Here is a 12,694-nt window from a genome sequence, read left to right as displayed (position 1 = left end):
CCCTCCATCCCAGGACCTACCACGTGCTCAGCCTGGGCCAGGAGCAGTCACATATTATGGCCCTGCCCTTGGCCCAGATTTACCATGTGTCTATGGGCCAGGCAGTTCACCTTCCTGCTTCAGCTTCCCCCTTTGCAGAACTATGGTAATGATATTTACCCTGTTACTGCACAGGAGCATTGTCAGCATCAATTAGTTTAGTGTTGTTGCAAAGCTCTGTGGACAGGAGCCTCAATACAAGTAGTAAGTACTATTATTATTGCTCTACTTCAGATGGCTACAGCACAGGCATTTTCCAGGCGTGCACCATTAACAATTTACTAAGATAAATGGCCCAGGAATCCGAAAATGCATTTATGACAACTACCTCCTGCTTACCAGCATACATTCAGCCAAGTAAATGACACCTCATTGCTCAATGTGTAGCTATGGTAACATTTATATCTCATATATTGAAGTGTACACACAAACACACACGGGCGCACGCGGAGCTGGAGGGAAGCCAGGCTCCTTCCTTTAACGAGACACAAACACTGAGCCAAGGAACCTTCCCAACCTCCGAAAGCTGAGCTGCCTCCAGGGAAGGAAATGGGGGGCGAGGAGCAGGCAAACCTTGCAGGGAAGGGATGCGCTGCCAGCGGGCTGCACCGCACAGCCTGAGCATAGCCAGGGCTTCAGGGAACTTACTTGAGAGCAGTTTTGTAGTGGTAGATCGCTTCAACATTACGGCCCTGGTCTTTCAGAAAATTGGCATAGTTGTAGTGCACCTTGGCGTTGTGGGGCAGAGTCTTCACTCCTGAGCTGCAGAGAGGAACAGAAGCAGGATGGCGTTAGCTGGCCAGGTTATACCAGGTATACCCTGAGGTCTACTTTTTTCTCATTGCTCCTTCTTTAAGGAAAGTTTGGTCATATTGCGAGTCCCTTGTTACCTCCTGTACCCCCACAAGCACAATTCATTTTACAATCCCAAGCTTGGTCCACACATGCAAACTGTGCAGTGCACTGGCACACCACACGCCCCCACTGGACATAAATATGTGGCAGCAATTCACCCAACCTGGCCTTGGCCACCATGGGCATCTCTAGCACCAACATGACAACGCACCCTGTGGCCAGGTACTGTGGTGTTTCAAAATATAATTTATTACACTGAAAGACTCTAAAAAGCCTAATATTTGGAGGGAAAGTAAGCAGTACTTTCTATAATATAGCTGTAACAGGCTCACTCATCTCCAGCCCTGCTTAAGCTTGGCTGTCATGAAGCGCCTTATGAAAACCTTGATCTCAATCTGTCAGCTGGAGGTCCCAGACGGAAGGTACGTTTTCCATACACATCAGCCACTAGAGGGGATGCACAGCATACTCTGAGCACCCAGCTAGCACAGATACGTGGTATAGCACTGAGCAGAGCACCACCAGGAGGTGAGGGCTAATGGGGCTCTTGCCCTTAGCTGGCAAGTCGCACGCTCTCGTGTTATGTGACTGTGTACATGTGGCGGCACAGCCGACCCATCCCTCCCCTTCGTCTTCCTTGCCATGCAGCTTGGACTGAACGTTTGGAATTAATAATGAGAGCACAAAGACAAAAGGAGAAGAGCAAGCATATGCTTATTTACTTAACTGAGAGCACAGTAAACAAGGTACACCTTGCACAGCCAGAGGAAATGCTGTTTCAAGGTTATAGATAGAAAGAAATCACAGGAGCACGTACACCATGGAAATATTTCCCCTGCAAGAACCCAGAGAAGTCAGAACTCTGTTTAACAGGGGAATCCTTTCCAGCACATAAATAGGAACTCTCTGAGGTAATGGGAAATAAAGATGGATTAATCTGTTCACGTAAAAGCAGAAATAGCACTGCTCCTTGCTCACAAGCAGATTCCTGCCAGCTGCTGTCTTTTTTCCTCCCATCAGGCCTGAGCCTCCTACCGCAAGTAGGAAGCGCAGGGATTAGGACATTCCCAGGCCTTTTTGCTCTGCCTTGTGTGTCTCTGCTGTTTAACTATGACGGGCAATGGAGTTAACCACAAAAAGATGAGGTCGCACACAGCCTCTACATTGATGAGAATGTACCCACAGATGCCAAAAAACCCTTTGTGGGGGATTTCACTTTAAAATGGCACTGGAGAGTCAGTCTTAGTGGCAAATACGACGTCTTTTTGGTTATCTGCAGCCAGTGGTATCAAGCATTGCTAATGCCTGCTTGTGAGAGCTTCCAAAGCTTCGCCCACGGCTGCCTTGCAGAGTTCGGTACAACACAGCCACGGTCTGCCTGCAGAAATCAAAAATACACCTTGCAGTTGGCTTCCTAATCATCAGGTACTTCCAAATTACTTACTGGGAGCACTACAGGAATAAGACATTTTGTGACTAATCGCTGAATTAAATCAGTTAATTGATGCTATTCTTAAGAGAATGATTTTCTATATTAGTTTTCACAAAGATATACTGCACTAGCAGCAAGTAATGTGTGACTGCTATGGCTGTGTTAATTTCCATTGGCCTTGGGAGCTATTAACTACACACTTACAACCTCTGGGCATTACTGGAATATTAATTCTTATACAGAAAGGTTTGCATTACATCAGTGACAGTGTTACAGGCAGAGGCGCAGACAGGGACTCAAAACTGTTACTATCTCAGAGCTATGTGCCATGAGTTGTTAGCTCTGACAGAGCCCCTGCTGCACCAGAGCACACTGAGTTAATGGTGAGAAGTATATTACATATGCACAAGTACTGCAGTCCTAATGAGATACAGTTCTAACACGAAGATGCATATGTTTAAATATTTTAATTCTGGGCTGTTTCCCTTTAAATAGAATTTATTATTAATCCTGCTGGTCCCATTTATTAAAACGTCACTAATAAAGCTCTTTCATCTGTGTGCTTCTGCTGGGGGTGGGGGTGACAAAGGAAAGACGGAAACCAGTTCGGGCTCGAGGTTTTACGATGCTCTCTTCTGCACCACACCACTCACGCTCCCTGACCTATTTATTCTCCTTGCATGGGCGAGAAGGGGGGTGTCTGGCTTTGCAAATACACACAGCACTGACTGAGGCTAACCGCTTGGCATCCCTGAACTGTCAGCAGCAGTAGCAAACACCGCGCTGGACGTGGAGTGGATTTTTTTGGAGAGTTTAGGCAAACACTTCTGCTAATTGATTGTCAACCAGCTGAGAACACTGTTTGCTCATTGACAGAGGAAACAATAATGTCCATAAAGAAAGCCAAGAGGGAAAGGGTGGAGTATAAATAACAAAGCAGAATACAATGGCTTTCCATTTCTGCTTTCCGCAAGCCTCCAGCCTCTCACAATTTCAATCTATTTTTCCAGCTCGGTTTTCCAAATGCTCCTATTTCCCTCCTCCCCAGCCCAGCACAAATGTGCCCTTCTGAAAACCTAGGACACCGCTCTCCAGCCAGCCAGAAAGAAGTCCACTGAAATCCAACGTCACTTCTCAGGAGGATTTCCTTCCCTCCTGACTTCCACGACAGCAGTAAGTGATATAAATGGAAAATAAACAATAGGCAAACCGCTTTACGTAACACTTCCTCCCCATGGAAAGGAGAAAGCCTGTTAGTCCTAATGTAGAGAAACCAAATACCATTGGCATTTCTAACCTCAGACGCTGTCCTCACCCAAATCCCACTTGAGCTGGAGAAAGTCTCCTGTGATCCTCTCTATTGTTTTCCTCGGTGCCTGTCCTACTCTGCAAAGTGGCTCTGTGCAGGGCAGAGAGTTCATTGATTTGCTGTGATTTCCATGTGAAAAGTGCTCGGTTTGCAAGGAAATTTGGCCTCTCCTGCATCAGGAGGAGCCCTGGGAGACCGATGAGATCTCCTCTGCTTTGGGAGTCATTATCACCAACAAAGGGTCTCTACAGCAAGCTGTTCTCAGGATGACACAAACAACTGCCTTCCCTGGCCTCCTACCCTTGCATTGATTTTCACAGATGCCAGCGTTGGACTCTTCAAACGGTTCTATAGAAGATGCACAAAATGCGATGGGAGTTGTCCTTCTCAGCTGAGCTGGCTTTCAAAATTAACAAAAGCACACAGCAGTAGATGTCGCCTTTGGAGTTGTTTGTCTGATTGTTGTTGGTTTTTTCCTGTTTCTTTTTGGTTTTGTCTGCTTGTTGTTTTTTTGTTTATTTGTTTGGGGTTTTTTTGCACATAACTGAAGTCAGCAGACCTGTCTTGGGGAGGGCGAACTGCTGACTAAGAAAGAGCCACTCTTATACAGTTCCTTTGCTGGCTACAACTGCACTTCCAGACGCTGTCACAAACGTGGGCTGTGCACGCAAACGCTTTCCAGGAGCAATAGGAAACGTGGCAGCTTCACAAACCCTGAAAAGGTCGGTACAGCGGATGCAGAGGTTAGCCTACAGCCCACACCTCCCTTGCCCTGACTTGAGGCATTAATGCTGACTGCAGTTGGAGCCTGACCTCCTGGCTTGCACATTCACTCCACAGGGCAATTCCTTAAGTATTTAACAAACAAGTTCTCCTTGCCCACCTGCCAATACAGTCAGACAAACTGCTTGGAGCTTCTAGATATCTGTTTGAATAATTTGCCTCAAACGGCTGTATCTATATATTTGGCCACTTTTTATACTTGTGGTTCATTTGCTTCTCGTTTAGTCCTTGCACACATGCCCTTGCATGCATGCTTGTGTAGATGCATCATTTCCTCATCCTCTCCCACACTTGAGGGAGCCAGGACCCGAAGGGATTTCTGCATCTAGCAAACTTGGACCCCACACTGGAGACTGAGAGTTGTGGCAGCCCACTAGCAGAGAGGGTGATGGTGCTGACACAGTGGCAGCATCATGTCAAAGCACGGTAAGCCTTGAGAATGGGACAAGAAGGGGTTCAAATCACAAAACTGGTAACATGTTTAATATATCTACATCTTCTGGGGACAAAAAAAAGTGTAGAAAAAGCATGTGTAACAGAACCAAGGAAACTGAGACAGATCGACACTGAACAAACACATTTAAGCAAACGGAGGAATTGAAAGTAGAAGTGAAGAGGAAAAACTAGGAGGGAAAAATCAGTAATTAATTAAAGCAGTAAGTAAAAGAAGAAGAATGGAAAACTAAAAATGTGAATAAGGATCCTCTCAGCACACACTTCTTAAACACACACACACAGAGAAATGACCAAGCAGGGTGATTTATGTTTCCTTTCCCCCATCTATAGATTTGCTGTTTCCTTATTATTTTCTCTCATACTGCTTTATTGTTCCTTATCTCCTCTTCCTTCTCTGTTATTTCTAATTTATTGCTGTTGCACATACCTCCATCCACTTCTCCCTCCTTTCCTCCTCTCCACCTCATCCTACATACAGCCTCCTCCTTCTGCCCCAAAGACAAGATCTCCCACTCTTGGAATGAAATTATCTTCTTGCTATACTGTTCTTCTTTTGTAGTTCCTTCCCATCCTACCATATTATAGACTCTCAATAGATGAATAACACTTTTCAAAGGAGATCTTAAAAAGACAACAGAAGGCCAACATGGTTAAATAACATAATAAAGAAGGCTACAAGAAATTAAAAAAAAAAATCCAAAAGAGCTGGAAGAAAGACCAGAAGAAATTTAAGAAAAAACTTGCTAAAAACATCAAAGCTAATAATGAGATACATCAGATAAAGGAAACCTGCCAAAGATCCCCCGAGGCCAATATACAATGGAGGTCTAAAAGTAATGCTTGAAGACGAAAAGGCCACAGCAGAAAAGCTCACTACAGGAAAAGTGAACTTCATTACAGGGGCAAGTCCAAAGCACTGTCTCAGACTAAAGTGGCACTAAAAGAAGCTTTAGAACAAATCAACCCCAAGAACACTTACAAATCCATAGGGCCTGCCAGTATGTATCCAAAGGAAATCAAATGTGAAGCTGCTATTAGCTGCAGTATGCAACCTATCATTTAAATGAGCCTCAGCACTAGAGAAGAGGGAGGTGGCAAACATGATGTCAGCTGCCTCCAGCCAAAGGATATGGGGAGCAACAGACCAGCAAGTGTGATTTCCACTTCAGGTAATTTGGGAGAAATTGTAATAAAACTAGACCTAGCAAACTTCTGGATAGCACTAATCCATCAGGGAAGAATTAACCTTGCATTTTGCAGAAGGAAGTTAGGGGGATGGATCTGTTGTTCTTTGATGGACTCAAAAGGCAGAAGGTACTAAAGCCACTGAAAGCTTTTATGAAAATCTAAATATAGCCTAGTCGGTTGCAAACACATATGCCAATGCTGCGCACCAAGTGTTCAAAAAGGCTTTTGATAAAATCCCTCACCAAAGACTTCCAATTTCTTAAAGACATCATGGAATAAGAGGAAAGGCCCTCTTGTGAATGAATCAATGCCTACTTGAAAGACAGCGAGTAAAGAGCACGAGTATGTGAACAGTTTTCATAATTGGAGAAGACTACAAACAGGGTTTCCAGGAGACATGCACTGGCACTTGAGCTGCTTCACATTTTCACAAAGGATCTGGAAAAGGGAGCAAACAGGGAGGCAACACATTTGCTGATGACAACAACATGAATCATGCTGCAGGAATTAAAGGGAACTAGAAAATCTTGCAGAAGGATCTCACAGGATTGAAGGCTGGACAAAAAAGTGGCAGATGCAATGCAGTTCTGGTACAGGCACAAGTTCAGACTGATGTCTGTAGATCACACATTTCCACTCACAACAGGTATCTTGGAGTTCACGTGGACAGTGCTGTTAAAATATCAGCCAGTGCTTAAGAGTGGTCAGAAAAGATAAGTGGAAGATTAGGAATTAATAGGAAAGGAGTAGACAGCAACAACCAGAAAACAACCCTATGCTACTGTGCTGCAGATGTCTCCTGAAAGGTGTACGTGGTTCTGGTCTCCTTCTCAAAAGGACAGGTTAGAGTTTGAAAGCATCCAGCAACGAGTGACAAGATGGATTAGAAGTCACTGATATGGAAGCAGAGCAGCTCCTACATACAGAGAATTCAAAACCAGCAGACTCCAGCACAAAAGAGAGGCAGCCCTGTGTGAGGGAACAGGGGAGAGGCTGGGCTGTAAAGGCATGAAAAGCACAGGAAAAGTACCAAGCTGATGGGTTACTCCCTACTCACTCGAAACACCAGGACTAGGGGACACCAAGCAAGATAATCAGAATGGTCACAGCTCAGAGAAGGGAAGTCTTCTTGTGCACGCTGTGTAATTTAACGATGGAGCCCAGTGCACAGGATGCTATGGAAGCCAAAACTATAAATAGATTTGAAAAAGCAGTCAGAGACATTAATGGAAGAAAAGTCTATCGGTGGCTGTTGAATACGAAAAAGCATATGACTCCTGACTCAGGAAGTCTATAACTGGAGATTACTGCAAGCTGGGAAAGGACTGAAGGAAGCATTGCTGCTGCTGCTCCTGTTCTTACGCTGCTTTTCTAGACATCTGCAGCTGATTGCTCTCAGAGGCAGGACACCGTACCAGGTGACCCAGCAGGAGCACACCTACGTTCTTGCCTTCTCCTCAAAAGTCCAGGGCAGATCTCCCTCCTAGAATCATCCCCAAAAGAGCTGAGCTGAAGAGCAAGCCGGCTTGACCCCAGCCACCAAATCCCCAGCTCAGGGCAAGGTGCATTAGCTCTGGCTCAGTACTGCACCGAGGCGGTGGCACGGTCTCTGAATTTGATCTGCCTTGCAGAAGGCCACCCTGCTTTGAATGGATACAGGATAGACATGTCTATTTGCACCCAATTAGGCAGACGAAACTTTTGCTTTCTCTTCTGTGACAGACCCCCTGGACACACCGTACCATCCCAAGAGTGCTCCCTAGTACGAGATGCCTCCTCTCCTCCTCCAGTTTGACTTCACCTCTCTTAAACCCAGGTGACCACGATTGTGCGCTACGTGACACCAGACGATGCCTGAAACGCGACGTACGGAATCGCCATCTTCCCACCCCCCTTTCAACAAGAGTCATCCAACTCGGAAAGCTGCCCGCCTTCCCTGCGAGCGGCCACCGCTCACGTGGTAGACTGGAACCAAGGCCTAACGGCTTGGACTGGGACCACGTTCAGCACGGAGCTGCGAGAGCCCAGACCGGTCACCATGGCTGCTGGTGTTTAAACAGCAAACAGCGCTTCAGGGAGAGGGACAATGAATCATGCTGGAGTGAAGAAAACCCTGCTCCAGATTTTACTTTTTTTTTAATTTCTACTAACAGAGCTCCAACCACTTCAACAGTGTGTCCTGAAGACTGAAGAGCACACATAAAAAGTAATTTCATACTCTTCAGTGCCGAGTAAATTAAACTTTGCTCTGGCCAATAAGTTAGAAAATAAAGCTAAGCAACCAGGGTGCAAATCACCTGTGTTTCTACAATTACCTCACAATTAGACAACTGCTGAAAGCAGCTGGAGGCAAATGCAATACATTTCCTAAAAAAAACACAAAATGAAACAGTCTGTTTCAATGCAAAAAATATATATAAATGAGGTTGTAAAGAGAGCCGTTTGGCAAAGAGTAATCAAATAAAATGAAATATGGTACATTAAGCTTGGCACTTTGTTGCATTTCATTTTTGTCGTTAAAAACATTGCTAAAGAAAATTCGATATATTCAATAGTGTTACTACGGTGTTTTGTAGGGTTGCAGCAAAATTCTGCTGTCTTTAAAAAGAAAGCGTTACATTCTTGGTAAATCTACAGAACTCAAGTTATTTAAAAACAGAGTGTCTTTAAAATGCTGTTGCTAGAACCAAAGTTTGTGCATACACATATAAAGTGCTGACACCAGTTTCTGCAGTTGCCAGAAAACAGAAAGTAGATGACGGTAGTTTTTGTTTTGTTTTGTTCTGTTTTTTTGTGTTTTTTTTTTCAATACATTAAAATAAAAATATTACTCACACCAATGCATTAATAGCAGGACCAGTCCTTGAGCTAAAGCAAACTATTTACTCCATGCAACAAACAAGTACAACTTATTAGAAACAATACAAAAATACAAGTATTTTCACATGGTTGCTCATACCTGAAAAGGGACTCTCTTGAGAGCCAGATTTCATTCTGTTTCACGGTCTTCCAAGAGAATAGCAGCAGCAGCAAAGCAAAGAGAGTCAAAACAGTAATTCTCCACTTATTTAACCATGTAGACAGCTTCTTTAGACCATGGACAAAAAGGATGCAGTACCCCATACTGGAAAAAAAAAAGAAGAAAAAATGGAAAAGGTACAGTTATATTCCATTACTCTGGTTAGATACAAGGCCATTCGGTATTGCATTTATTACACGATTAAAGTTTTGGGTTTTCTTTGACTAATTATGTTTTCCAGGATAACAAACTCAAATTCAGCAGCGTTTTTCCTCAAGTCACTACACAATTTCTCAATTAATCTAAATGACAGACCCAGATGCCAGAAGTATAGCAGTGTACATAATACCACACGGCATAATGGTAGCTTACCCCACTCTGCGGAAGGCAGCTGCTTTTCCGAACAGAAAGCTAGGGAAGCATAATGTAATAATAGTAATACTGAGTGCTACCAAAGCGGTTTGCAAGTGAAAAGCATTACAGCACAATGAATTCTCTGAACGACCCCACTGGTGGTTGCTATTAATGCTGGTCTGGAAATGGTGAAAATGAGGAGGGGGAGCAAGGGTTTTGCCCAAAGCTGCGGCAGGAAGGGCTGTCAAGGGCCACCTCAAGAGGTAGGAGCCCATGCTGGGGTCTTGCCTACGGCTCGCTGCTCCCCCTCCCCATGCCAGGACTTTATGGGAACTGATCTGGGGTCATTCATATTTTGTGGTCCCCCACAAGCCGCATGTGGTCCCAGTCTGGTAAAGGACAAGGGAGGACACCGCCGGGTGACCCCGCTGCCTCTGCGAGGGCTGGGTTCTCCCACCCTGGTACCGACACCAGCCATGCCCATCACGTCCGTGTGCTCCAAAAGGCTTGCTGACGGCAGGTAACGCGGGCAGGGATTCACGCTGACAGCAGCGTAACTGCAGGTCAGCTCTCAGCTGATACAGCCAGTGACCACGAATTCACGCACGGCTCCCGGGCAGCGAACTACTGCACTTCAACCTCAAACTGCAGCTGTGTATTTTTTTAATTTATTAAAATCCTGGAAAACAATGGTATTAACAACAACGAGGGGAGCAGTAGCAATGACGAGGTTTTTCATTTGATACATGTGATTGCTACAAGATAACCTGAGCAGAAACTGGTTAGCAGAGCTTGCTCGCCCGTGGTCCCCAGCTGCCAGCCCCCTGGGCCTTCCTGCCCCTCCACACGTAACCACTGAGGAGTCTCTGTGAGGTGAACTGTGATTTGAACTGAAGTCTTAGCCCTGTAGTATAATTTTAAACCAATTCAATAATTATTTCTCAACTGAAATTGTTTATTCTTCCAGTGACCCCCCAATGAATTGGAAATTGAGCGCTTTCGGTTGCTGTACTTCATATACTGTTAATTTTGCTTAGCGTTTTTTACAAACTTCCATTTCTATTGCCTGACAGATTTCATTAGCTTATCTGCAACTATTTAATGCAAAGTACCACATATTGGACTACAGCTTGATATACCCTCACTAGATAAAGATTTAGCTTCAGGCTGAAAAGCTATCTTTGTCCCAGCAGCCCCCTTCGAAGAAAAGAGAGAGCAGAAGGATCTGGAAAAATACTTAGGGACAATGGATACACTGGGATGGAAGAGCAGCCTTCCCAGGCACTGCCACTCCTTGAATCCCAGCCGAATCCCACACCTGGGCCCAAGGTGGCTGGCAGCAGAGCTCGCACCCGCTCTAGCCGGAGCTCTGCATGCTTTTGTGGACTGTACATAGAGGCCTGAGCAGCTTCCTGGCGAGACTGCTACAAGGGAAGGAAAACGAAGAACACAGTTCCCCAGTCAGAGGTAACATCGCAAGCAAGCGTGTGATATGGCAAAAGTTTACATGGAAATCAGAAAAGGAAAAATGTGCTGTCTTCAAGGAGCTGTGAACGTGCTTCCCTGCACAGTTTCTCTGCCCCCATGAAGAGCCAGGCACGATGTTCCACATAGCAAAAATGCTAAATGGAGAGGGACAGTAATTCTTGCTCTTACTGAGCAAGCTTTCAGATGCTGATCAGCTTGTACGGCCTCTGTTGGATGAACTGATCAGCACCTGGCAGCGGCGCCATCTCTGGCAAGGTACAAGCATCACATAGGACCCTGAGAGAGGTACAGACATAGGGGACAAATTTAGACAAAACATCCGTTCTAGTGATCAATCAAAACTTTTTCATTAGTTTACAGTTTTCCCATTTTTCAGAAGTGGTTATCAATCTTTATTTTCACTTAGCTATGCTTGCATTTTGCTGCAACCCATTTCTTATGGCACTTGCACCGTTTTTTTCCATGAATTCTTTTGCACACATATGTTTATTGCACCTACATTAATTGCAAGCAGACATTTAGAGCTACAAACTGAGATGCTGGTGCCAAACAACCCAGCCTTTATAGCTGTTGAACCCTACTTTAAAACCTCTGAAAAGCTAATCTCAGTAATAAGCCCTCCCTTTCCAATAAGAAATGCCTCAAAAACCTGCAGACTGTTTTCACTCTGTTATTTAGCCTTTCAGCAATTTAATCCTTCCCTTGGAATTAATTATCTGACATAAACATTATTTAATTGCTTTAGCACAAAGCTGTTTTCAAAGGACATTCCCTACACCTTCACTTATTTAAGAACAGGCCTTTTCAAATAGAGTGGTGAATGCGTCCAGAAAGCAAAATATGCAAACGTCAGTGTCTTGGTATTTATATCAAGCCCTGCCCCAGCTGCTGGGAATTTCAGCCTTAGCAGCACAGCCAGCGCCACGCTGCACAGCCAGCGGAAAGGTGCTGCTTCCAGGGGATATTTTCTAACATCTGCCACACTTCCACAGTAGTTGCACACTGATGCTGGATACTACTGAGAAATAAGGGTTCATCTCGGACTGCGATTCCCCTCTGAGCTACACAGACAGTGCTGTAGTGCAGGTACGTAGCAGTGCCCAGCTCCTAAATGGCACTTTCCATCGTGAGTTCCCAAAGCACTTTGCAAGGGAGACATTCTGCAATGTTCCTCATTTTACAAAGCAAGGACCCGAAACGTGTGGGAATGAAGCAGTTTGCTCTGCTGACAGGCAGAGGTGGGACTGGCAAACCAAGTACCAAAATCACAGTCCAGGGGTCACAAGACAGGAATACAGAAGGAAAGCAACCCATCTTGCTGAAAAGCCCACATGAAATCAACAGGTAATTAATCCAAAGACAGTCTCTGAATCCATGCTCAGCAAGGCAGCAAAACTACAGGATTCAGCAAGTATGGACACTGTGGGGGATTGGAAGGAAGGAAGCTGGAAAAGGGTGAGAGAGTGTGAAGTAGGTAAATACTTTTATTTTCGGAATCTGCTAAGTTTGGCTTAAAACTTCAGACCATTCCCTGTCTCAGATCATCAAGGAAAGGCTGGAGAAGATGTGGCTGCATTGCCTTGTCAGAGACCCTTCAGAGCAGATGTCAGGTAGAGCTGCATCTCCGCATGGCTTTTTCTATGACATGGCCATTTCAGCCCCATCCTCTGGCTGAGGGTGGATGTAACCTTCCTGACTGCAGGTCTCTTGCAGACTCTGAAGTTACAGAAAGCACTCACACTTCCTTTGCTGCCAGGGAAGCATTTGCATT

The 12,694-nt window shown here is 45.0% G+C and overlaps 1 protein-coding gene across 2 annotated transcripts in view; it reads right to left on the bottom strand.

The window, feature by feature from the left end:
- Window positions 1-12,694, bottom strand: part of TMTC1 (transmembrane O-mannosyltransferase targeting cadherins 1) — a 153,165-nt gene that overhangs the window by 40,281 nt on the left and 100,190 nt on the right. For both annotated transcript variants that reach the window (XM_048057941.2, XM_048057945.2), the window contains exons 10-11: window positions 9,022-9,186; window positions 688-801 (exon numbers count right to left, since the gene is read on the bottom strand). In XM_048057941.2, the coding sequence (XP_047913898.2) occupies window positions 688-801; window positions 9,022-9,186 (279 nt within the window). The remainder of the gene's footprint in view (window positions 1-687; window positions 802-9,021; window positions 9,187-12,694) is intronic.

Source organism: Anser cygnoides, chromosome 1 (genome assembly GCF_040182565.1).
Source record: "Anser cygnoides isolate HZ-2024a breed goose chromosome 1, Taihu_goose_T2T_genome, whole genome shotgun sequence".
NCBI classification, from domain to species: domain Eukaryota; kingdom Metazoa; phylum Chordata; class Aves; order Anseriformes; family Anatidae; genus Anser; species Anser cygnoides.
Note: the sequence above shows the minus strand (reverse complement) of the source record. Positions and strands in the feature narration are given on the sequence as shown.